We start from the raw sequence: 25,204 nt of genomic DNA on the forward strand, positions 1-25,204 counted from the left end.
CGAATTGAAAAAAGTTTGATTGCGCCATTTTTTCTGTTTTCTTCAAAATTCAATATTTAAAGTATTTTTACCAGTGAGAAAGTATCCTTATGTAACTGTAGCGATATGTGTAGCGATATGGTAAGTTAAAAACAGCTTCTACCACATGTTGTATTTTATACATCCATGCATGTTCATGGTCGTTATTATTACTTTTTAATCTAAACAACTTTGGGATCTATAGAGGTCTACGTGGTGTTATAGACATATGCGTATTTGAAGTGACACCTATTTCGAAAGGAACATGTTCAGTGTACTTATCATCTCATGAGAAGGTTTGTTATAATCAATTGTAAGCAAAAAATAAATATTACACAATGCCTTTCTAATAATAATTGTTTATAGGTTTTTATATTAAATCGCACATCCCTGTGTTTTTAAAGTTTTATGTCAGAGGTAAAATATATACAATGTAGTTATACAACCTTACATGATATCAATTAGATATGTTTAAAAACATCACAAGTCAGATTTACTGCCGTGAAGTGAATGGATATGGAAATGAATCAATGTGGGCTGCACTTGAGTTACTTGCCGACCTTTTTATGCATGAATGGTGTTTCGATCATACCTTACTGTATACACTGCATGTTATTATAAAATCTTTGGTTGTGAGGAATTCGTGTGTGAGAAATGCAGTCATTGATTACACCGAGCAGTGGAAGCGAGAGAGTTGCAATAGCATGGAATCTGCACCATACAGCCATGTGTTTCTTGTCAAACACATAATCCAGTTTGTGTCCTTACAAGAGCAGGAGTTACTAAGTAGTTTGGCGGATGAAATCAAGAAAAATACTAATTAGTTACCATAAAAAATAAATGTTTTAATGTAGATCTAGCTCACCTCATGTACATGTAGCTTTATTACTAGTCAACAGTCAACAATAAAAGTAACACATTTAACAACAATTCATGTGTTATGTTTTCTCCATTGTCCAATACTCGTATTCAATTTTGCTCAACTATAAATGATTTACAACTGCAATTATACGTTGAAATCAGCCGTGACATATGATAACTAACGTAATTTGATTACCAAATTACGCAGTACTTTGTATATATAAGTTTGTTCAGCGTTTCTGTAACTTAACTCTCTGATTCAAAGCATTTTCCTTTTGTTCCTTTTTTAATTGTCTCTTTTTCTTCCTTTCCTCTAATTCTGCTTGCCTTTGCTCTTTTTCAACTTTAACCCTAACCTTTTCCCTAAATGCTTCATCTGAGGTAATTACAAAGTACTGAGAATTTTTCTTGGCATTTTTCTTTTTAAATTCTTGCTTTGGTAAGGTAAGGAGGGGGTTACTGGGGACAGCTTGTGGTTTCTGCAAAGCAGGCGATTTATTCAGTGCCCGCGTCTTGTACATAGACCACGTGGTATACATTGAGTCGTCTAGGACTGTACCTGATAAATAGGCTGCATTATACAACAACTTCTTCTCGTCGGTTATTGCAGATTCTATTATATCTAAAGCGATATCTGCACTGCATTCGATAGTGCTATCACTGACCTCATTTAGGTTGGAGACTTTATCAGTATCAGCAGATTGAGGAACATTGACGTTTTCAATGTTTTGATCTAAGACTTGCAATACACCAGTCTCATCTATAACCAGAGGGAGATCAATACATGGGTTATTAGGGTTAATATCAAGAGAAACCACAAGCTGGTCCTCATTGAGCGGAGCAGTTGCTAGATTTGTGTCGTACACAATCCCACTGTCAATCATGGAAGATTGTTGATTGGCATTAGAAGCAACAGGACCTACAGGGGAACTAGCATTAGAGTTTGGAAGAATAGGTGAACAGAGAGGTTGTGCTGTGTACACCTCGGACGGCGTATCCGATACCGGAGCTGATGCCAGTTGTGCAGATGTATCTTCTGCAGCACTGTACAGCTCAGATGGCGTATATGCCATGTCCGGGATAGCACCAGGATTATATGGACATATGCCACAAGCCTCAAATCCAACTTTCACATTCGCCACAGTCATGGACGCTTCCCATGCTTTTTTTAAAATTCTGAAAAATTGGGCATGACCAACTGCGACACCAGTGTCTGCGGTGAATTCTTGTACGGTCTCAGCCCAACTTGATTTCAATGCCTTGAAAACGGATCTGAAAATAAAACACTATTTTTATAAAAAAAGAACGGTATTTGCTTATAAATACAGGATATTGAATGAGTGTAAGTTCAATACTGAATTCATTGCAGAGTTGAATAATATTATTTTATTCAACGAGTTCAATAAATCCAGTATACACGAATTTAATATTCTATTTATCACATACCTAAAATAAAGACCGTTTAAAGTGGAAAAAATTTTTTTTTCTTTGACGCGCCTATAGTATAATGCTAACATGCACTCTGTTTGTATAACGCTAATGACTTCGCACGGTCGCGCAATACCATTTGTACCATCGGCACGGGTGTATCATAAATTGAACATATTGATACAACAATCATATGATTTATTGAATTGCCGATTATATTTTTGTTGTTTATTTTGTTTATTTCGAATAAATTCTGTACAACTTAATTTTCATTTTGTTATAACAATTTTAAAGCACACAAAATAAATATTTTATTATTAAGATATCACATAGCTGCCCGAATGATAGTTAATATTGTCAATGTCAACCCGAGAAAAAAAGGAAGTAATTAAAAATACATTCCTCATCGATCTTGATCCATAAACGGTCGATAAACATATATACATAGTAATCACGTGGATATTCCAAAGAACATGTACAAAATATGACATGATAACATGTTCAGTTATTATACTTAGATTATTGTTAAACAAGACAGTTTTAGAGAATATAAATCTAAGGTTCGGGAAAATAAAAAAAAAACGAGCCAGATAGAAGTAACTTATTATAATGATGAACTAGCTATGAAGTGTTTACATTTTTTTCAATTCTTATTGTTATTAATGTAACATTTTCCTATATAACATTTATTACTGGAAACAGTATTGTACGACGTTTGCGACTTTTAAGATGGTGTTATTATGGATAACATTTTACAAGGGCATTATTTCATATTTTGGAGTTTTTTCGTTGATCAACATACTGAGATATAATTATTTATATTAAAACATGCTTTCTGGTCACCCATACAGTCAGGCAGATCGTCTAAATATTGTGCATATAATTTATGAATTATATTGAAAATATTTGGTGATCAATATATTTAATCTGACCTATCGAATGGCTGAGTGAAATGACTTGTTTTGCTCGGTAGCTCTATAAGGATGATCCGTTCCTGTCTGGCAACATCCACAAACTCAACGTGGTTGTGGGAGTCATGGCCATCCATGACCAGAAGCTGTGGTCTCTCTGGGCCTATATTTGGAAGGAACGTTTCAACAAACCACAGTTTTCCGATTCCTTGCTTTGTCCATCCGCTGTCGGACACACTCAAATTGGTACCTGCATGAGGAAAAGTTTGTTTAAAAAAATTGTCATATGACAATAGTTTGAGAAATGAATTTATATTTTGCCGTGAAAAGATAATTATATAGAAGAAACTACGGAATTTTATCGGTAAATCAATACTATGGTGGCTGATTTGTGCCATTCTTGTTTCTTACCAGGCGAAAAATCGAAAATTAACAAGTTAAAATGGCGGGCCCCCGTTAATTCTCGACTTTTTGCTTGGCGGGGTCGCGGGCGAAAACACGAATGGCACAAATCAGCCACCATACAATACCGGTACATTGCGCTAGTTTTCTAAACATATCGCTTTCCGAACAAAACGAGTTTATTATTATAAATGTATAAAATATTTTCTCTACCTATACCAGAAGGTCAGGCAAACATGTGCACCAAGTGTCAATTTTAATTTCGCACATACAATCAAATATATAGCGTTGTGCATATAATATGTTGAACTGAAATGATTAACCGGCTTTTTCATTTAGAGGCATACAAAAAGAAATTTTTTAACATGAATGATCTTTACAGAGCAGTGGTAAGAGAACTTAATTAAGGCATTACCAGCAGGAGCATTTGCGGTGTCAAAACTCAAAAGAGCTCTTTTTGTCTTGCCGGGAATAACAACATGGGGCGGTATCACTCTTCCTGATGCATTACCACAGGCAAGTAAGGTGATCAGCTCCTTTGAGTTTGATGACTTAGCGTGAATTACTTTGCTACCTTTCTGTGCAATGATTTTAGGAGGCTTTGGTGAAAGAGTCAAACCAGTTTCGTCCATATTCCAGATGTACTGACACTTGTCAAACAAATTATTTTCTACCAACACACCCTTTAAAGCAGAAAAATAGCGTGTAATACGCAACCTGGTCATAGCCATATGCCTACCAGCTGTTGTTACTTCTGGGACCCTTAAGGAAAAATGTGGGTGCCTATTTTTTAAGCCTCTCCACCATTTTTCGGTAGCGATACCTTTCGGGAAAATTACTCCCTCAGAAGCTGCAAAGTTTCCGGCAAATCTTAGAAATGATTGCTTAGAAAAGCCTATTCCAAGTTCAGCCCTTTTAAGTGCGAAGGCTATTAGCTCCTCTTCCTTTTCCCTAGGAAGCAAGGACGCCTTGCCCCATATGGAACCGGCCTGGACTTTTCCAGACATCCTGTCGTGAAGTGTCGTCACGGGAACATTGTACTTCTTAGCAGCTGCACGGAGACCTAAAGTCCCGTTCCTAACTTCTTCAAAAGCGCTACTTAACGCTTCCTCCGAGTACGACTTTGGCATCTGAAACGTTTAAAGTCGATCTAAGTTTCTTCTGTTATATAACGTTTTTCTTTTTACAATACGATTTAAATAGATTGACTGTTTCTCATAAAAGTTTCAAAAAGAAGAAATAATTAAAAAAATCATAAAGCCGAGTTTAATTTCAGACAGGATGAACTGAAAGAGTGCTTATACATGTAAACGCACGTCAAGCCAAACTGCGTTGATACTATTGCCTTGAAGCTGTTACGCAAAAATGAGCTAAAATACTTTTAGTTCATAGATTTTTATTATTAGAAAACAACATAGCAACATTTGATTCAGCGTTTCTGATGTTTAATAATGAAAAGTTTGTAAGTTGGTACATTCATATTATTTAAATCCTTACTGATCATAAATTCAATGATCCACAGGGACTGATAAGTTTAAAATAAGGGTTATCACATTACTTTTTTTTCGAAGAACAATCTGTGATTATGTTTCTTTCTTTATACTGTAATGTTATTATAATATGATATTAATTCTGTTATGTTAACACGTTAATTTGTGTCTAGACAGCCCTTCAATTGATAAAGAAAACAAATTGCCCTTAAGTCGAACATCTGTACGACTCAAGGGCGGATCCTGTTCGTGTCATGGGCAAACATCTATATAACATAGATTAGACATTATTTTGCATTTTTGATGGATATCTGAAGTATATTTTTTATGAAAAAGCAAAGAGAATGCTGTCATAACTGATGATAACGCTTACGTTCGACAACTCTTTTCTTTTTAGTAATTTTCACAGTTGTGAAATTTTCACGGCAAACAAAAATTCAAATTTCCCGCTTCTTGGTACACTTCAAAACTACCGGTAAAAGCGTCCGCATGAGAGAGATTGGATGACGCGTACACGGCTAGACTGGTTCTTTCAAAATACCGGAAAGTTTAAAAAACACGAAAATGATGTCTTTACGTGACATACAGGACGGATTGCTATTGAAACTTTGGGTAAAAGTTGTTCGACTTTAGGGCAGATTCGACTCAAGGGCGAATTACCCTATATGCTTAGGCTGAGAAAATTGTTAGCATTTATAAGTGTGGCTTGTTTTAAAACAAGTCTATTAGGACAAGTGAACTATTACGGGTGGCTTAAATTAACATTAGTGCTCCCAACACTATCCATGAAGCCAACTCATCGGTCTGTAAATACCAACAAGACTATTTGTCCATATTTTAAGGGTATATGTAGTAAATGTATGGTGGTTAGGGACTAGTGGTGGAGTATTGGTGGTAAGAACTGATAAGTATTCATACGGTGATACTTGTCTTCTGATAAGCCTCCTACAACTTTTATATGGGAAGCTCGCTCTCAGATTAAACAATGTTGCCGTTGATGCTGAGTGTCTTGGGGACTTACGTTTTGTGATAGTGGTGGTAATTGTAGCTATAGGAATGTCCCAGTGAGTAATGGTGGGGGAAGAGTAGTTTAAGAATGGCTCAGCCTCTGACCATTTAGTAATGTTCTCAGTCAGGATAACTGCAAGAAAATCATTACCTTTAGAAACAAATAACTCAAATTTTACACGCCTTAAAGGTTGTAGTAGCCATAAATTACTTTAAAAGGTAAGTGATTAAGTCACAATTATTTCTTATTCTTTTACAACAATTACAATGGTTAACTTTTTCTCCAGAGATTGACCGGATAACATTATTTTTACATGCGCAATTATGATTACTTTCTATTGTTTCATTTTAAAATTGCAAAGACCTAGCTATTTTGTGTTTTATTAACAAATTTGGAAAATATTTGGATAACAAAACCTATGCAAATATGAAATATTTAGATGAGTAATCAAATACTTTTGTTTGTAATAAAATGAAGGTATCACATAAGTGTGATAATACAAAGCAAACTTTTTTTCATTTGAATTCGGTTCGTATGTACATACAATTTCATGTAGCAGTAGTAATGTGTTGATGAGTTACAATTAGAAAACTCTTGGGCAATTTTAGCCTGGATGTGCATGTTGTAGTTTATCTGTTTGGCTGACACCACAGTAGAACACTTTGTCGTAACCTACCTTGTGCCGGCTTGAAGTACAAGAACTGTTATTAAAAAAAGAAAGAAAGCCAAAACGTTTGCATAATATAAAGGGCTTTTTTAAAGTTAATTATTCATAAATTGCGTGGTATAGGGTTTCTTGTGAAGAAAATAAAACGAGCATTTAGCAGAATTTGAAGTCATAAGTATGACATCTCATTCGATGACAAAGTCACAGGGCGATCAATGTTGCTGTCAACGAAAAAACTTTTTTTCTTAGTCTGACCAAGGGTTCGGAGGTTTTTGAGTCAATATGAGTTTTATAATATGCATTATTAATTAACTGTGCAATATTGGGTGCATTAGCACTTCAAATTCAGAGCTGATACATTTTCACCATGACATTATGGATAGAAAACTCAGCCATTATGAAAAAAAACATCCATTACGAGAAAAGTCGGCCGTTATAAGATTCAGACATTCTGACTGACTGTTTGACATAGCCATTATGAAGCTCACGCTAAACATTTAAAAAATCCAATGCCATTTCGTTATTTATAATAATTAAAGGTTTTCATAATTGTACTTGTTATTGGTTGAGCTTGATAATTAAGCTTGAATCCTTTGGCTTTATAACAATGTCATTATTCAAACAAACTCCAATCATTGATATCATAGTAACACAGCTTTTCCCTAATGCTGTTGCTTATGGGTCAATAAATTAAATTTGTAAGTCGCTGGATAAGGCATTTTAACTGGGATCAAAATATAATCCTCTAGATGCTCATGCGGTTCAGCTAGTAGATATGTAGATGTGTATTTAGATGATGCATTAGTCTCAAGACGAAGCCTCATTCACTGACATCTGACATGGAAACCAGTGCATGCATGGGAGGATACGGTTGTTTGACAGTAATAAGAACTCCTTTAGTGAAGCAAAATTAAATCTGAGCTGTTATAAGTGATATTGGTTTTAAATTTCTAATGACAATATTAATCATCTCACTTAATATTGCCTGAATTTCAATATCGCAATGAATGAATTGCATTGGGCAGCTCTGAGGAGTAAGAGTAAACTATTAAGAAATTTCTCAGGTGGTTAGTCAAGTTTAAAAACCTTGTTGAAAGAAATACTGGCATATAGTGCTGTGCAAATATAAGTAGGAATCTGAGTAGCCACTCTATATGCTTATATAGTGTGCCAGATAAAATACTTGAAAGCTCTATATTTAGCAGATAGGGCAGGGAAGAGTGTAGTGTTCCCTGCGTAAACCCTAAATATAGTGATGGTTCAAGGGAGTAGGGACTTTCTAGAATTTTTATCTCTTACATTCTAGTCTCTTATGCTTAAATGCCTTAAAGTATTCAGCACTCATAATCTTTAATATTACTACTATATTGGCCTATAGAAAAATGCCAGCCATCTTGGATTTTTTCGGCCATATTGGATTGCTTTATCTTAATTCTGTTTTGGTGTCTAATTTGTTTTTACCTAAACATGCTTTGTGACAAATTTTAGGCTTTTCCTATCTTTAAAAGTTTTATTTGATGTATCATCCATTTATGATAAAGAAATTCGGCAGTTCCTATCCCGGCTACAGAATGTCCATGGATTTCCATGGATATAAGCATGGACAGTGTCCATGGAGTATTGAAACACTTGTCCATGGACAATTCTTTATATCCCTGGACAGTGTCCATGCTATCCATGTCCATGCTTTCCATGTCCATTGTCCATGATACCCATGGACAATGTCCATGATGTCCATGGAAAATGTCCATTCTTACCATGGACAATGTCCATGATGTCCATGGACAATGTCCATTCTTTCCATGGACAATGTCCATTCTTTTTATGGACAATGTCCATTCTATCCATGTTCAAAACCAATTTTGAGGAATCTTTTATGACATCCATGGTCAATGTCCATGATATCACACTTGTGTTGAGATACCTGTTTAAAAGTCTGTAAAAAAAAGGTCCCACACAATCTTTTTCACTTGGGAGTTGCACTAGTGTAACAATGATTTTGAATTGACAAGGCTGTAAAATTATGACACATTAAAGATTTATTTACACCATATATGAAGTAAAACAAGTTCTCAAATGTTCTCATTTATATTGTTCTGAATGGCTAAAACGGCCACAGTTTATTTTGTACACATATTTATTGTTCCACTGTTTTGTTGGCACGAGATGGCTTGACAATGTCACGCAGCTTTTCCCTGACCATCACTGGTGTGACATGCAGAAAATTCCTTTTGATGATATCTGTAAAGAACAAAACAAATTATATAAATATTGACTTGACAAATCAATGTAATATACTTAACCCTTGAATATAACAATTCAAATTATCTACATGGACAAGTAGCAATTTGAAGACACTTGTCCTGCAAGACGATTGGCTATGAAAAAAATTTTCAATTCCTGTTAAAAACTTCCAATGAAATTCAAAAACTTTCAATGAAATTTAAATAACCAAGAAAGAAAAAAAAAAAGAAACACTGACCGTAAATTCATGTCAACTTTTCTTGGTCAACAGGTGGCCTTTTTTCGCCACTTTTGGATGCTTTCCTTGTCAATGATTTTCAGGCATATTCCTCCTCTTTATACAAAAAGCGGAATAGAACAATGGCCATCTTACTGTAGCTTGTTATGCCAATAACCTTGATCTGCAGTTGGTCCTGAAATGTAATATTGGCCTTTTCAGTTCTTTTGGATTCTTTGTTATCAATTTTATTACTGAAAACATTTGTAGCATTTTTGAGCTTTATTCATAACATAACACCATTTGTATTAACGATTAACGAGGTTGCCCTTTACAACATAATTAGTATTGTTTAAACATGATTGATAAAAAACATGAAAGGGTAAAAAAAGTTAAGATGGAAAACTTTCAATTAAATGATTTTTGCAGAATATCAGCACAGAGTTATCAAGTAAACACCATGCTCTTTGATGAAAATGATTCATTTTTGGTCAAAATCAACATTATGATAAACTTGTGTCAATTATTTCCCTGCTTTTCCTATATTTATATAATGACAACTTTTATGTTATGGCAGTTTAAATTACTCAATCCTTCACAAGTACTTAATTACCACTGAAAGTTTGAGATTTGTTCAGTGGAGTCAGTATAACAATAATATATGTATAAAACATGAAGAACAACATTTTGTTCAGACTTTGAAAAATAACATGCATTTATATGAAAACATGTTACTTCGATTTTTTCAACAAAACAAACTAAATTATTACCAGGATGGTTTTGAAAGCATTCTGTATTCAACAGTACATTTATCACTTTTCCGTCATCTGACATCCTTTGAGTTGAAACATCTCATGTGACTCCAAGACTTGAAAGTTTGCAACCTAATATGTTGAAAAAAATAACATATGTACATGAGTAACAAGAAATTACAATTAAGACATATTATGAATTTTATTAAATGTGAATTTGGAAATTCATTGCTTGATCAATCACCAATATTTTGAATGGAAAATTGTAATCTCTGATTTAAAATTTCCCGCCATTATTTAAAAATGAAAAAGATTTTCTTAACTATTTATATTGAAAAGTTACATGTATGTAGAAACACAATAACTGAAACAGTGTATACTTGCAAAGAAAGTTTGAAAAAACTAAAATAATAAGTGTTAAAAAATAAAAATACATTTGTACTTACTGTTAGAAATGGTTATATACATGTTATTCCCTCCATTTTAACTGAATCATGAAATACACATGTTTAAAAGTTCATATTTCCAGAAAACTCTTGTAAATTTGTCCAGTTTAAACTCATTTTGTCTAATTTCCAATGCTCCAACATAATATTTCAAGTTATAACTTTTAAGCAGTATAGGCACTAATAAACAGAATCTTCCAATGCTTCTGTTCAAATGACCCGCCTGGAAGGAGTGTTCTGACCTGTGATTTGTTCTGCAAGGGTATTAAGTTACTTGGGAGCTACAGTGTAATATAGTATGTAGTAAACCTGCTTTACCTCTTTCTATTCTCTTATATCAGATAGGTGAGTTTAACTTTGGTAGTTATGAAAACAGCAGGTTCCACTTGAGGGGTCATAAATGTTGACATTGTGGCTGATGCTAATTTGAATGTTCCAGAAATTAATCACTATATACATAAGTTACATCTACACAGGATGAATATATGAATTATATATACTTCAATAGAGATACATAATAATAATTAATTTATCAAAAATAAATAAAGAAATATAAGTGCATAACAATTACATTTGTTCTTAAATTTAAATTGTTTCTATTAAATTGTGTATTTATTTTTCTAACTTAATTAGGATAATATATGATAATGAACCACAAAAACAGAAACAAACAAAACTAAACAAGTCTACAAGTAGTGAGTAGATTATCTTTTTATATAATTGAAATGGTATGCATAAGGGTACAGTATGTTTTTCTATATAATCATTTAACTGAAGTTTGGAATTTAAAAAAAATAAAATAAAAATAAAAATCTACTTGATCTTACTATATTTGATTTCTTCTTTTCATGCTGAATAATTTGATACCCAATATGAACATATAATTTTTTTAAAAATGGCAGTTATAATTTTTTTAAACATTTTTCATGTTTTGGCACTTAGATTTTTTTTTGCATATCCATCCAATCACTTTTGATAAAAATTTCTAAGTATGAGCAATGAAGTTGACCATGGACAATGTCCACATTAGACATAGTTTTTTTGTACTATGTCCATGAACATTTTTATATTCCCTGGACATTGTACATGTTATCCATGGACATCGTCCATGTTATCCATGTTTGTTAGTATGGACACTGTCCATTCACTTGACTTATCCATGTATTTCCATGCTCTTTCCATGGATATCCATGGATATCCATGGTCATTTTAAGGCTGTCCATGGACAATCTGTAGCCGGGTATATTGGCCTTAAGTTCGCCATCTTGGTTATTTCGGCCATACTGGATTGGCTTTTTTTTAAATTCTGTTTTGGTGTCTAATTTGTTTTTACCTAAACATGCTTTGTGACAAATTTCAGGCTTTTCCTTTCTTTAGAAGTTTTATTTGATATATCATCCATTTATGATAAAGAAATTCGGCGGTTCCTATATTGGCCTTAAGAAAATGTCCGCCATCTTGGATTTTTTCGGCCATATTGGATTGGCTTTTTTAAATTCTGTTTTGGTGTCTAATTTGTTTTTACCTAAACATGCTTTGTGACAAATTTCAGGCTTTTCCTTTCTTTAAAAGTTTTATTTGATATATCATCCATTTATGATAAAGAAATTTGGCGGCCATTTTAGTGGTCACTTTAAATGGCCATTTCAATGGTCAAGATCAAGTTTTTCAGTTTGGTATCCACCTTTATCGGATTCAGCATACCTTAAATAGGTAAGATACACCAAGATACTACTTGTACTACAAAATGCCTCTAGCATCTTATAGAGGGCCAAATTCTCAAAATCAGGCCTGTCTATTATACAACAATGAAATTCTTTTAATGATTATTAAAAATGTAAAAGTTAATTTTTGAATATTGAAATAATTAATGTTTTTACAATTGATTCTGTAAAAGCATTTTGACAAGGAAATGCTATGTTACACATACTTAACTAGAATATTTTATACAGTTAGTGTATCATTATGCTAATATCAGGGGTTTCTTTTTGTTGTTTTCATTAAAAAAATGTCGTTTTCATTAAAAAAAAGCGAAAGTTCTACTTTCAGTGAAATGCTGTTAATAATCAAAAACAGATAGACTTATTTAAAAGCATCTTAACAGATAATCCCTGTTGTTGGTTTTTTGTATCAGAGAAAGAATAAAGAATATGATGGAGAAGCTCTGAAGATAACTGGAGAGATTTTATCTATGAACCCTGACTTTTCTTCACTATGGAACTACAGAAAAGAGATTTTCTTACATTTTAAAGATAATAAGTAAGTACCTCCTGATGTTATAGATCTGTTATATTGTTTTCTCACTTCAAACTTAGATTTCTAGTTTTATGCTCATATATCAACCAAATCATTACATTTATTTAGGAAACATTTGTTTTTGTTTTATGATAACTTGTTTGAAAGCCTTTTAGTTTGTACATGTGTTATCAGGGTTTTGAAAGTCCGGTACAAATCAGTTTACTATTTCGCCCCTTGTCTTATTCAGCATTCTCATAATATAGAGAGAAAAAACACCCTTTATGGTATACCTTAAAATGGTTACTTCATTATGTATAGGCCATAAGGTAACTCTGCAATTTATCAATGCCATATTTACAAAACGTATTTAGAATGTAACTTAATGTATGATATGGTATCCAGTAATAATAGAATAAGTTTCAATGTGGTATTGTTTAGATTATTAATTTTGAAAACAAATTTATCATAATTTTATTATATTTAAAAAAAAAATTCCAATAGTTTATATTTTTTTTGTCATTATCAGACCAGAGGATGAGTTGCATGAGTTATTTAAGGAAGAGTTACAGTTCTTGGAGGCTTGTCTTAGGTTGAATCCTAAATCATATGGTGTATGGAATCATCGATGCTTTGTCATGGAAACCATGGCAAAACCTGACTGGAAACAAGAACTACAACTCTGTAATCTCTTCCTGGATTATGATGAGAGAAATTGTGAGTAATCTTTCTTTATGTTATAAAGTTGTTATGTTATGTGTAAATGATAAAGGAAACAGTGTGTAGATATCAGTAAATTGTTGTAAGAATTAGATTATACTTAGTTTAGGAAATTACTGAAATTAGCTTGGCAGCTCATAACGTTATATGTTATAAATAAATTTGTTCCCTCTTTTTTTACCTGCAGGCCTTTTAAATAATATAAAATTCATGATGAAGTCAGCAATCCAATAAAAAAGTTAAGTTACTGCCTGAGTGGACACTATAATGTTTTTCTTGGACCACTAGAATTTAGCGTTGTGTAACCAAGACAAATATTTTACAAAACACTCATTATAGAAGCTAAGTGCCAACAGTTTTCAGTACATTTAACTAAATTTTATTATTAAAAATAGGAACAATATGATTTCCTTCTTCGTTGAAATTTTACCAGTAATCTCCAACTTCTCAATTGACCTTGAAAATATAAATGATTAAACTTAAGTGAAATTCTGTTATGGCTATAGAGAGAGACCTTTTTTCTTGATCATCTGCTTATGAAATTGACAACCTTTGCAATATTATTGGTTGGTAGCAACATTGATGAACATTTTGTTTTGTTAGTGGAGTTGATTTGTTAGGTAGAATCATCAACATGTATTATGACTGTATTTTTCAGTTCATTGTTGGGACTATCGGCGGTTTGTTGTCAAGAAAGCTGAAATATCTCCAGAAGAGGAGCTTGAGTTTACCACTAACAAAATTTGTAACAATTTTTCCAACTTTTCATCGTGGCATTACAGAAGTAAACTTTTACCCATCATTTATCCTGATGATAGTACGTCAGTGGGTGTTGAGGAAGGTGTACTCATTAAAGGTATGAAAATTGATACATGTACATCACTGTCAATAGTGTTTTCCAGACAAGTAGCTGGCCTAAAAATAACTTTCCTGTTGTCTGCTTTATTTGAGTGTATGATCACATAAACAATGAAATTGTCTAAAGAAAAGTTCATTTTACAAATTAAAGCACTGCATTTATGATATTAGATTTAAATTTATATTACAGAACATGAGACAGTTCAGAATGCATTCTTCACTGACCCAGATGATCAGAGTGCCTGGTTTTACCACAGGTGGCTGCTTGGTAGAGGTGTGTTATAATAGTCTTACAGTTGCCAGTTAAGATGAGGTTATGCCGAGTTGAACCTTCATAGTTTACTTAAAGAGTGAAATATTCCAAACTGTACTCCAGGCAGCCAGTGTTGGATCCTTTTTTCATGAATATTATGATCTATTTATATTTACAAGAGAAGTAATCAAAATTAGCATTTAACACTATTTTCACTTTAACAAAGTTACAGGCAACTTTTGATTACATACAGAAATATATTGTATTAGACAAAATCAGTGTAAAAGTTGTAGATACATTGGTTGTATTACAGTAATTTTATCTTCTGCCATATGGTTGTATTACAGTAATTTTATCTTCTGCCATACAAACCCGAAACATTTAAAGAGTAGAAATACTTTCAGAAGTATATTGTTTTTTATCCAGTCTGCTCGTACATCTGCAGCAGCTTGAATAAAGGCCATAATATCTTCACAGCCTGTATGTTTGAACACATTATTCTTCAGGACAAGAGTTTTGTTTTTATGCTCTGGATTATGACCTTGACCTTCCAGAAGAATGTTGTAATTGGCAAACAGCCCATGCATAAAACTATAATGGCCATGTCTTGGGGGATAATTGTTGGATTATCAACTTAACTTCATAAATAGCGAATTGATGGAGGAGTGGGGGGGAACGGTCATTTGTGTTTAATGAACACAGTATGTTGTATTCATCAGAGATAATGTTAAAGTTGATGTTATTTTATCATCAGGTAAGAGGAAGACTGGTGTAGGATGTATGATGGTAGACAGAATAGAACAGAAGTTAATGATTACAACAACACAGCCTATACTGGTATAGTTTATCTTATAAACAATGTCAATCCTTGGTGATAAATTAGAAATAGAAATAAGTCCAGCTTAGGTACAACATCACATTTATCACCATTGATCTGTAGGTGATGCACTAATTAACTTGGCATTAAAACATTATTGCTTGTATAAACAGTTTCAACAATGAAGATCCTTCAGGCGCAATGTAAACAATGAAAATACATGGAAATTCCAGACTCTAGTTTTATTGACTCTGAAAATGAGAAGTACAACAGTGGTCAATATCTCTTGTCTTGGTCTGGCTCAATCATCTACACTATGCTGCTTCTTCATTGATAAAATAGAGCCATATTCATGTACATGATTGAATCAGTACTAAACACAAAAATAACAAACTTATGTAACCAGTAAAGTGACAGGCCAGCCTGCACATCCATGTAGTCTGATTGATTTACTTCTTAGTTTTATTATTAATATTCTGTCAACTTGTACTAGCTTGAGTAAGTTTTCTTATACAAGAAGATTCAACTCTGATTCTCAACTAAAAGCATGCACAGAGGAGCATTCAACCAGTAAAAACTTTGCAACTTTGAAGTGTAATTCTTTGGAATCTCAAGATTGGATTGTATTTCATGTTTGATTTTCTTGCCTTTATACAGATATCACCATCAACATGTGAAGTAGATGTTAGTGTGAATGGAGAAAGAGTGGACGGTGTTTGGTGTACACACAAGAATCACTCAGATCTGTACTCTCATATATGGATATCCTTTTAATTGATTGTGGTCAAGTGGTTATGGTTCTTAACTTAGAACCACTTGCCTGTCACTGCTGTAGGTTTAAATAACAACTGTGTATTGCTAGCCAAGTGGCTATATGATTGTATCCATGATTGAAATTACAGTGTTGCTTTAAAGACATTTTGAATGAAAAAATAAGAGATTAATGTCAAGAATGACATTAACAACACTTTAAAGTTTAAGTTAAGCTGAAAATAAATGTCTGAGAACAGGGAAGTGAAATGAAAACAAGACAAAGTTAAAACAGTGAAATGGTAGTTTTCAGAAGGTTTTATGTTGTAAAGAGTTATTAGAATTTTCCATAAATAAAGGTGTGAATGGCTATCCAGCGATCTTAAGACCAACAAACACTGATACATATTGTCAAGGTCTAAAAATATTACTGAATATCTGAATTGCAAATATGTGAGTAATCTTTGCATCCCTAGTTAGAGACTTTATATACTTTCTTTGGAGGAATCTATCCAGCTAGCTTACAGAACATTGGTGGTTCTAGTATGAATATACATGTAAAAGGGCATCACTTATTGCGGAGGAAAGAAATTTCATGCTGGTGGAATGTGTTGACCTTTAATAAATCTAGGAATATTTGGTAAAATTTGTTAAATTTAAACAAAATTACATAAGATTTATTTGATATATTTCTGAAACTCTTTAGATGAGGCACCTACAGCTGAGATGTTAATTTTGCTGATTGAATGGTTTCTCACCGCTGTCCAATCCCACATAGTATTTTTTATGTGAGGAATCTATCCATGCTATCATAGAGAAGTCAGTGGTTCTACAGGGGAACCTATTAATGTCTGAAACAAGGCATGGAGGTACACATGAGGTATCTCCCTGTCAGTTAACATAAACAGTAGTCTTGTAATCCTAATATTGTTTATGGGGCGTCCGTGGCCAAGTGGTTAAGGTCGTTGACTTCAAACCACTTGCTTCTCACTGCTGTGGGTTCAAATCCCGACAGGGACTTTGGATTCTTTCATGTGAGGAAGCTATCCAGCTAGCTTACGGAATGTTGGTGGTTCTACTCAGGTACATATTCGTGCCAGAAATAACGCACGGAAGGGCACCTGAGGTCTTCCTTCACCAGTAAAGCTGGAACGTCGCCAAATGACCTATACTGTGTTAACACACACTTATTTTTGACATGTATTTCCTTAACATTCTATACATATTTAAATCGAAAGATTCGGAGCCATGGATTCCCTCCCAGGAGTTAATAGAGGTGACGGTTGCTGCCGGAGGGGATGACTGGGGGTCCTCAGATAGCATCGAGTTAGAACCACTGCAACAGTGCCATTGGATCTTCTCCCAGGAGGAGCAAGGTTCAAGATTTAGGTAGGTGGACTAATTTGTTGGTTTAAAACCAGATGTATCACTGAGGACTTAATAGCAAACACTGCCTAACACAAGCAGATATTTCAGCTATTCCAATAATCTTGTAAGCATGTTTTAGTTATCTTGTTAGCCCCAGACTTTAATAGAATAGAAGAATGCAAAAAGTTAGATTCTTTGACTATTGAGTAGACAACTAGTGTGTTATTAAAGTTCCTACAATTATCTACTGTATTATTTACTGTATCATAATAATTGTTTATTAATAATTTCATGTAGATGTATGTGATTTATTTTTTATATTATATAAATAATTGACAATATTATAAGTAATTAAAGTTACATAAGGATCTAAATTAACCATGATTAAACAACCATGTGTGCTCAATAATAAAACATAATAACTGTATAGATATTTTGTTACTACCATAATAGACTTAGGTAAAAAAAACTGACAAAACACAGACATTTTAAAAATTGATTGTAGAATGACTTTGAAAATTTGATTTCCAATCTCAGTTATACAAAGGTATATCTCAGGATAACTACCTAAAAGTGTTAATTTCTAAATTGAACCTTCACATGCAGTTATTACTTTCCATATCCAAAAATTGAGTGTAGTATATTAAAAGTATATTTTCTGCTCTTTGTGTAACTGCTGCTGCACCTCTTATTTTTACACCTTCCAGACAATACAGCATGTACCACATCAGTTCTAGCAATAATTATTTATTGTAATACAATAATACTTTATTATGTTGTAATGATAATTATTTACTATATTATATTGTGTAACATAACGTTTCCTTTCAGAGATGAATTAAGTGCAGCTACGACAGATACATTAGAAAGAGAGCTGGAATCTATACAGGAACTGTATGAGGTGGAACCAGAAAATAAATGTTAGTGAACAGGTTTTCGCCTAATGTCTACAGAGAGAAGCTTTTGTATTCAGATTAAACATATTGAAATACTTTTATTTAATTTTTGCAAATTTTCTTTGTTTAAAATAAACTTTAATTTCTGTTTTCTAATTGAAAAATGCTGTGTTCTTTACATGTGTCATTTAGATATTTTTTGTGGCTTAACTGTGTATCAAAACATCATATCAACTACCTGATACATAAAATACTCTACCCTGCAGCTCCCAATACCTGAGTTACAGAAAATACTCTACCCTGCAGCTCCCAATACCTGATACAGAAAATACTCTACCCTGCAGCTCCAAATACCTGATACAGAAAATACTCTACCCTGCAGCTCCCCAATACCTGATACAGAAAATACTCTACCCTCCACCTCCCAATACCTGATACAGAAAATACTCTACCCTGCAGCTCCCAATACCTGATACAGAAAATACTCTACCCTGCAGCTCCCAATACCTGATACAGAAAATACTCTACCCTGCAGCTCCCAATACCTGATACAGAAAATACTCTACCCTCCACCTCCCAATACCTGATACAGAAAATACTCTACCCTGCAGCTCCCAATACCTGATACAGAAAATACTCTACCCTGCAGCTCCCAATACCTGATACAGAAAATACTCTACCCTGCAGCTCCCAATACCTGATACAGAAAATACTCTACCCTGCAGCTCCCAATACCTGATACAGAAAATACTCTACCCTGCAGCTCCCAATACCTGATACAGAAAATACTCTCTACCCTGCAGCTTCCAATACCTGATACAGAAAATACTATACCCTGCAGCTCCCAATATCTGATACAGAAAATACTCTACCCTGCAGCTCCCAATACCTGAGTTACAGAAAATACTCTACCCTGCAGCTCCCAATACCTGATACAGAAAATACTCTACCCTGCAGCTCCCAATACCTGATACAGAAAATACTCTACCCTGCAGCTCCCAATACCTGATACAGAAAATACTCTACCCTCCACCTCCCAATACCTGATACAGAAAATACTCTACCCTGCAGCTCCCAATACCTGAGTTACAGAAAATACTCTACCCTGCAGCTCCCAATACCTGATACAGAAAATACTCTACCCTGCAGCTCCCAATACCTGATACAGAAAATACTCTACCCTGCAGCTCCCAATACCTGATACAGAAAATACTCTATCCTGCAGCTCCCAATACCTGATACAGAAAATACTCTACCCTGCAGCTCCCAATACCTGATACAGAAAATACTCTACCCTCCACCTCCCAATACCTGATACAGAAAATACTCTACCCTCCACCTCCCAATACCTGAGTTACAGAAAATACTCTACCCTCCAGCTCCCAATACCTGATATAGAAAATACTCTACCCTGCAGCTCCCAATACCTGATACAGAAAATACTCTACCCTGCAGCTCCCAATGCCTGATACAGAAAATACTCTACCCTGCAGCTTCCAATACCTGATACAGAAAATACTCTACCCTGCAGCTCCCAATACCTGAGTTACAGAAAATACTCTACCCTGCAGCTCCCAATACCTGATACAGAAAATACTCTACCCTGCAGCTTCCAATACCTGAGTTACAGAAAATACTCTACCCTCCACCTCCCAATACCTGAGTTACAGAAAATACTCTAACACTCCACCTCCCAATACCTGATACAGAAAATACTCTACCCTGCAGCTCCCAATACCTGAGTTACAGAAAATACTCTACCCTCCAGCTCCCAATACCTGATACAGAAAATACTCTACCCTGCAGCTCCCAATACCTGATACAGAAAATACTCTACCCTGCAGCTCCCAATACCTGAGTTACAGAAAATACTCTACCCTGCAGCTCCCAATACCTGAGTTACAGAAAATACTCTACCCTGCAGCTCCCAATACCTGAGTTACAGAAAATACTCTACCCCTGCAGCTTCCAATACCTGAGTTACAGAAAATACTCTACCTCCACCTCCCAATACCTGAGTTACAGAAAATACTCTACCCTCCACCTCCCAATACCTGATACAGAAAATACTCTACCCTGCAGCTCCCAATACCTGAGTTACAGAAAATACTCTACCCTCCAGCTCCCAATACCTGATACAGAAAATACTCTACCCTGCAGCTCCCAATACCTGATACAGAAAATACTCTACCCTGCAGCTCCCAATACCTGATACAGAAAATACTCTACCCTGCAGCTCCCAATACCTTGATACAGAAAATACTCTACCCTCCAGCTCCCAATACCTGATACAGAAAATACTCTACTCTGCAGCTCCCAATACCTGAGTTACAGAAAATACTCTACCCTGCAGCTTCCAATACCTGATACAGAAAATACTCTACCCTGCAGCTCCCAATACCTGATACAGAAAATACTCTACCCTGCAGCTCCCAATACCTGATACAGAAAATACTCTATCCTGCAGCTCCCAATACCTGATACAGAAAATACTCTACCTCCACCTCCCAATACCTGATACAGAAAATACTCTACCCTCCACCTCCCAATACCTGATACAGAAAATACTCTACCCTCCACCTCCCAATACCTGATACAGAAAATACTCTACCCTGCAGCTCCCAATACCTGATACAGAAAATACTCTACCCTCCACCTCCCAATACCTGATACAGAAAATACTCTACCCTGCAGCTCCCAATACCTGAGTTATATTGGAACAGTCCCATGGTACAACGTTAGGCTATCAATGATAGGCATTAAATAAAAGTGTTGTTAACATACTGTTTTTTAGCTCACCAGAGTCGAAGGCTCAGGGTGAGCTATTAGTATCTAAGGGGGATACTCCAGCGTCCGTCGTCAAGCCTCAACAATCGTTTTCTTCTCTGAAACTGCTAGGCAGATTTACCTAAAATTTGGTCTGTATCATCCTTGTGACAGTCACACTTAAATTTGCTCATGTCATTTCAATTGGCCCCTTTTAGGGGTCAACAGAGCTAAAAATAGAAAAACCTTTAGACATCTTCTACTACAGAACTAAAAGATGGATGATCACCAAACTTTGTCTGTAGCATTCTTGAGAAAAAAAATTGAAAAACAGTCATAGGCAAATTTTATCACAAATTAATGGATGGATGATCACCAAACTTGGTTCCTATCATTTTTACTATAAAGAAAAAAACAATCAGTGTCGGGAAACTTTATAACTAGAGAGGCAAGTTGAAGTTGAGCTGGACTTGTCTTTCTACAAGTTTATTTGAAAAAAATATTTCTATAATCACTGAAAAACAGTTGTTTCTGGTGAGCGATTCAGGGCCATCATGGCCCTCTTGTTATACTGTTTTCTAGGGTGATAAAATGTAACATTACAGTATAATTTCAGGGGTGCTATTAACTATTGTGTCATTAATGAAGGCTCTAGATCCATTAGAACATCAAGAACAAATAGAAGAATTTATAACAAAGCTGAAGACAATCGATCCTGTCAGGCTCAACTACTATGAAGACCTCAGTTTGTGCTTTCTTTATTACTATTTATTAATGATATTTTGTAAAGAGATGGTTAAAAAAATGTCAGTATTTTAAAATCTACATATAGAGAAGATTGATAACAGAATTATACATTTTTATTTATCACTTCCAAAACTTTATAGATTATGCAGTCAAAAGCTATATGGCTAAGAAACATGAGGTTTGGAAAAATGACAGTAACAAGTCTGAAGCTAAGAATAAACTTTTGGCTTAGAAGCAACAAGTTGAGAAATGAGGCCTGAGAAATTAATTGTATTTTCTGGCGCAAACAACAGTTAATACTATGGTTATAAAAATGTTATAAAATTTGTTTGTCCATCATAAAGAAGTATAGATTTATTTGTTTCTGAGGGATAATGTGCCTTTAACATGTGGTATTTTGTGTTTATTTCAGGAAGCAAATTTACCATAGAGAATTACATTGAACAGCTGGATTTTGGTACAAGAGTGATGTCCCTTCCTAATCAAAGTCTTACATGCATTGTACATCCAGAGTTATTTTCCTTGGTTGTGAAAGTGGACTTATCAAATAACAAACTGGACAGTTTAAAGGGGTTCAGCTGCTTTCAGTGTGCTATAGATATACATGTAGATGGGAACCATATAAATGATGTGGAGGAGTTGTCTTTCTTACCTGCTCTTAAACAGCTATCAATTAAAGACAACTGTATCCTTTAATTATAAAAAATATTTCTGAGTTATAAGATATCGTAAGAGATTACCTTTAAATGATTCAAAGGCAAATTAGTTAGTACAAAAACCATTTAAACCATTTAACAGTTCTTGACAAATTACACTAAATGGGAAGTTTTTGACTTGCCTGTAAAATGGACCGAGGTTAAATTTATGTTTATTGGTATTCCTATGTCAAAAAATTATTGTCATCAAGATATAGTAGTGGTCTCCAGTGCTGAATTTGTATCACTTGCCTTTATCACTGTGGGTTCAAGGACCACAAAAAAGTTCTTTCATTTGAAGTAATCCCACTGGTTACTGAATGTTGGACTGGTTCTACTCAGGTGCCCAAGAAATAATGCACAAAGGTCTTCTCCCAACAATATTGATGGGTTTTTTTAGCTCACCAGAGCCGAAGGCTCAGGGTGAGCTATTAGTATCAAAGGGGGATGCTCCGGCGTCCCTCCTCCGTCGTCATGCGTCAACAATCCTCTTCTTCTCTGAAACTACTGTGCAGATTTGGTCTGTAGCATTCTTGTGACAGTCACACTTGAATTTGCTCATGTCATTCCAATTGGCCCCTTTTAGGGGTCAGCAAAGCTAAAAATAGAAAAACCTTTAAACATCTTCTTCTACAGAACTAATTGATGGATGATCACCAAACTTTGTCTGTAGCATTCTTAGGTAGTGTTTTATCAAGTTAGCTCATATTAATTTGATTGGCCCCTTTTAGGGGCCACTAGGGCTAAAAATAGAAAAACCTTTAAACGTCTTCTTCTACAGAACTAATGGATGGATGATCACAAAACTTTGTAGCATTCTTGGGTAGTTTTTTATCAAGTTTGCTCATATGAATTTGATTGGCCCCTTTTAGGGGCTGCTAAAGCTAAAAATAGAAAAACCTTTAAATGTCTTTTTCTACAGAACTAATTGATGGATGATCACCAAACTTTATATGTAGCATTCTTAGGTAGTCTTTTATTAAGTTTGCTAATATTTTCTTTTTAGGGGTATCTAGGGCTAAAAATAGAAAAACCTTTAAACATCTTCTCCTACAGAACTAATTGATGGATGATCACTAAACTTTGTCTGTAGCATTCTTGGGTAGTGTTTTATCAAGTTTGCTCATATGAATTTGATTGGCCCATTTTAGGGGTCTCTAGGGCTAAAAATAGAAAAACCTTTAAGCATCTTCTCCTACAGAACTAATTGATGGATGATCACCAAATTTTGTGGACAGCATTCTGGGGTAGTGTTTAATCAAGTTTGCTCATATTAATTTGATTGGCCCCTTTTAGGGGCCACTAAAGCTAAAAATAGAAATACCGTTAAATGTCTATTTCTAGAGAACTAATTGATGGATGATCACCAAACTTTGTCTGTAGCATTCTTGGGTAGTCTTTTATCAAGTTTGCTAATATTATTTTGATTGGCCCCTTTTAGGGGCCGCAAAAGCTGAAAATAGAAATACCTTTAAATGTCTATTTCTACAGAACTAATTGATGGATGATCACCAAACTTTGTCTGTAGCATTCTTGGGTAATCTTTTATCAAGTTTGCTTATATTAATTTGATTAGCCCCTTTAGGGGCCAGTAAAGCTAAAAATAGAAAAAAAACCTTCGAACATCATTTCCTACTGAAATAATTGATAGATGGTCACTAAACTTTGTAGCATTTTTAGGTAGTCTTTTATCAAGTTTGCTCATATTAATTTGATTAGCCCCATTTAAGCTAAAGCTTAAATGCTCAAGGTCATGGCATTTCTTCAAATTATTGTTTAAACATATTCTATGCTCAAGTTTAATATGAGAACATATTGACATTCCAACACTGAAAAGCAGTTGTTTCTGGTGAGCGACTCAGGGCCATCATGGCCCTCTTGTTTAAAATTATCAGAAATTTTGTTGCAGTATCTAAATTCAATTTATTACTTCCTTAACACTATCAACAGGTATTTCATCTCTAGATGTATTAAAGCCATTGGCACATACTAAACTACTTAAGCTGTATTTGTTTGGAAATCCTGTAGAAGAGAACCTGGAACATAAGAGAGTGAAGGCAATCATTCCAACACTTCACAATGTTGACGGACACATGTACTGATTTCTGTCACTAACAGGCTCTCACAGCAGACCATGTTTATTTTCTAGGTGTTTAAAGATGATTCTAGTGTTTAATCTAAATTGACCTTAATGTTCCTACTTTTCCATTATAGGAAGCTATTTTGGGATTAAAACTAAAATATTTTTTGTGAATTGTTTGGTATGCTCCTTAGTAAATATAGAATTATTAGTACTCTCTCCTTGAGTAGATAAACATTCTATCTAATGATTCAATTGATGGCTTTTATTAATAAATTAAATTTACACATACAAAAATAGATGGCTTTTATTGATAAAGTAAATGTACACATACAAAAATTGCTGACAGTGGCATAACACTTCATCATTGTGACCTCACTAAATGCTAAAAATCCCTAGTTTTCTAGTGTCGTATATTGTTCAAGTATCTTCCTAGTTGTTTTTACAACATGCTGCTGGGGAGCCTGAGTGTATTAATGTGAATAACCCTGGTGCTGTTAGTATTACTAGACTTACAAATGATTTTGATAGTTTTAAAAACAAAACTGCTTGTGATAGATATATCTTGTAAAAA

At 34.4% G+C, this 25,204-nt stretch overlaps 1 protein-coding gene across 1 annotated transcript in view; it reads left to right on the plus strand.

Annotated features, from left to right (window-relative positions):
* LOC132741423 (geranylgeranyl transferase type-2 subunit alpha-like) overlaps positions 1–25,193 on the plus strand; it is a 33,632-nt gene extending 8,439 nt beyond the window's left edge. The window contains exons 3-13 of the mRNA XM_060729578.1: positions 12,580–12,704; positions 13,210–13,397; positions 14,059–14,256; positions 14,449–14,532; positions 15,266–15,348; positions 15,986–16,090; positions 17,301–17,467; positions 18,278–18,366; positions 21,725–21,853; positions 22,268–22,540; positions 24,501–25,193. Coding sequence (XP_060585561.1) covers positions 12,580–12,704; positions 13,210–13,397; positions 14,059–14,256; positions 14,449–14,532; positions 15,266–15,348; positions 15,986–16,090; positions 17,301–17,467; positions 18,278–18,366; positions 21,725–21,853; positions 22,268–22,540; positions 24,501–24,652 — 1,593 coding nt within the window. The 3' untranslated portion in view covers positions 24,653–25,193. The remainder of the gene's footprint in view (positions 1–12,579; positions 12,705–13,209; positions 13,398–14,058; positions 14,257–14,448; positions 14,533–15,265; positions 15,349–15,985; positions 16,091–17,300; positions 17,468–18,277; positions 18,367–21,724; positions 21,854–22,267; positions 22,541–24,500) is intronic.
* The last annotated feature ends 11 nt before the right edge of the window (positions 25,194–25,204 follow it).

The sequence above is a fragment of the Ruditapes philippinarum genome, unplaced genomic scaffold, assembly GCF_026571515.1.
Source record: "Ruditapes philippinarum isolate M1 unplaced genomic scaffold, ASM2657151v2 ctg5313_1_1_1_1, whole genome shotgun sequence".
Lineage (NCBI taxonomy): Eukaryota > Metazoa > Mollusca > Bivalvia > Venerida > Veneridae > Ruditapes > Ruditapes philippinarum.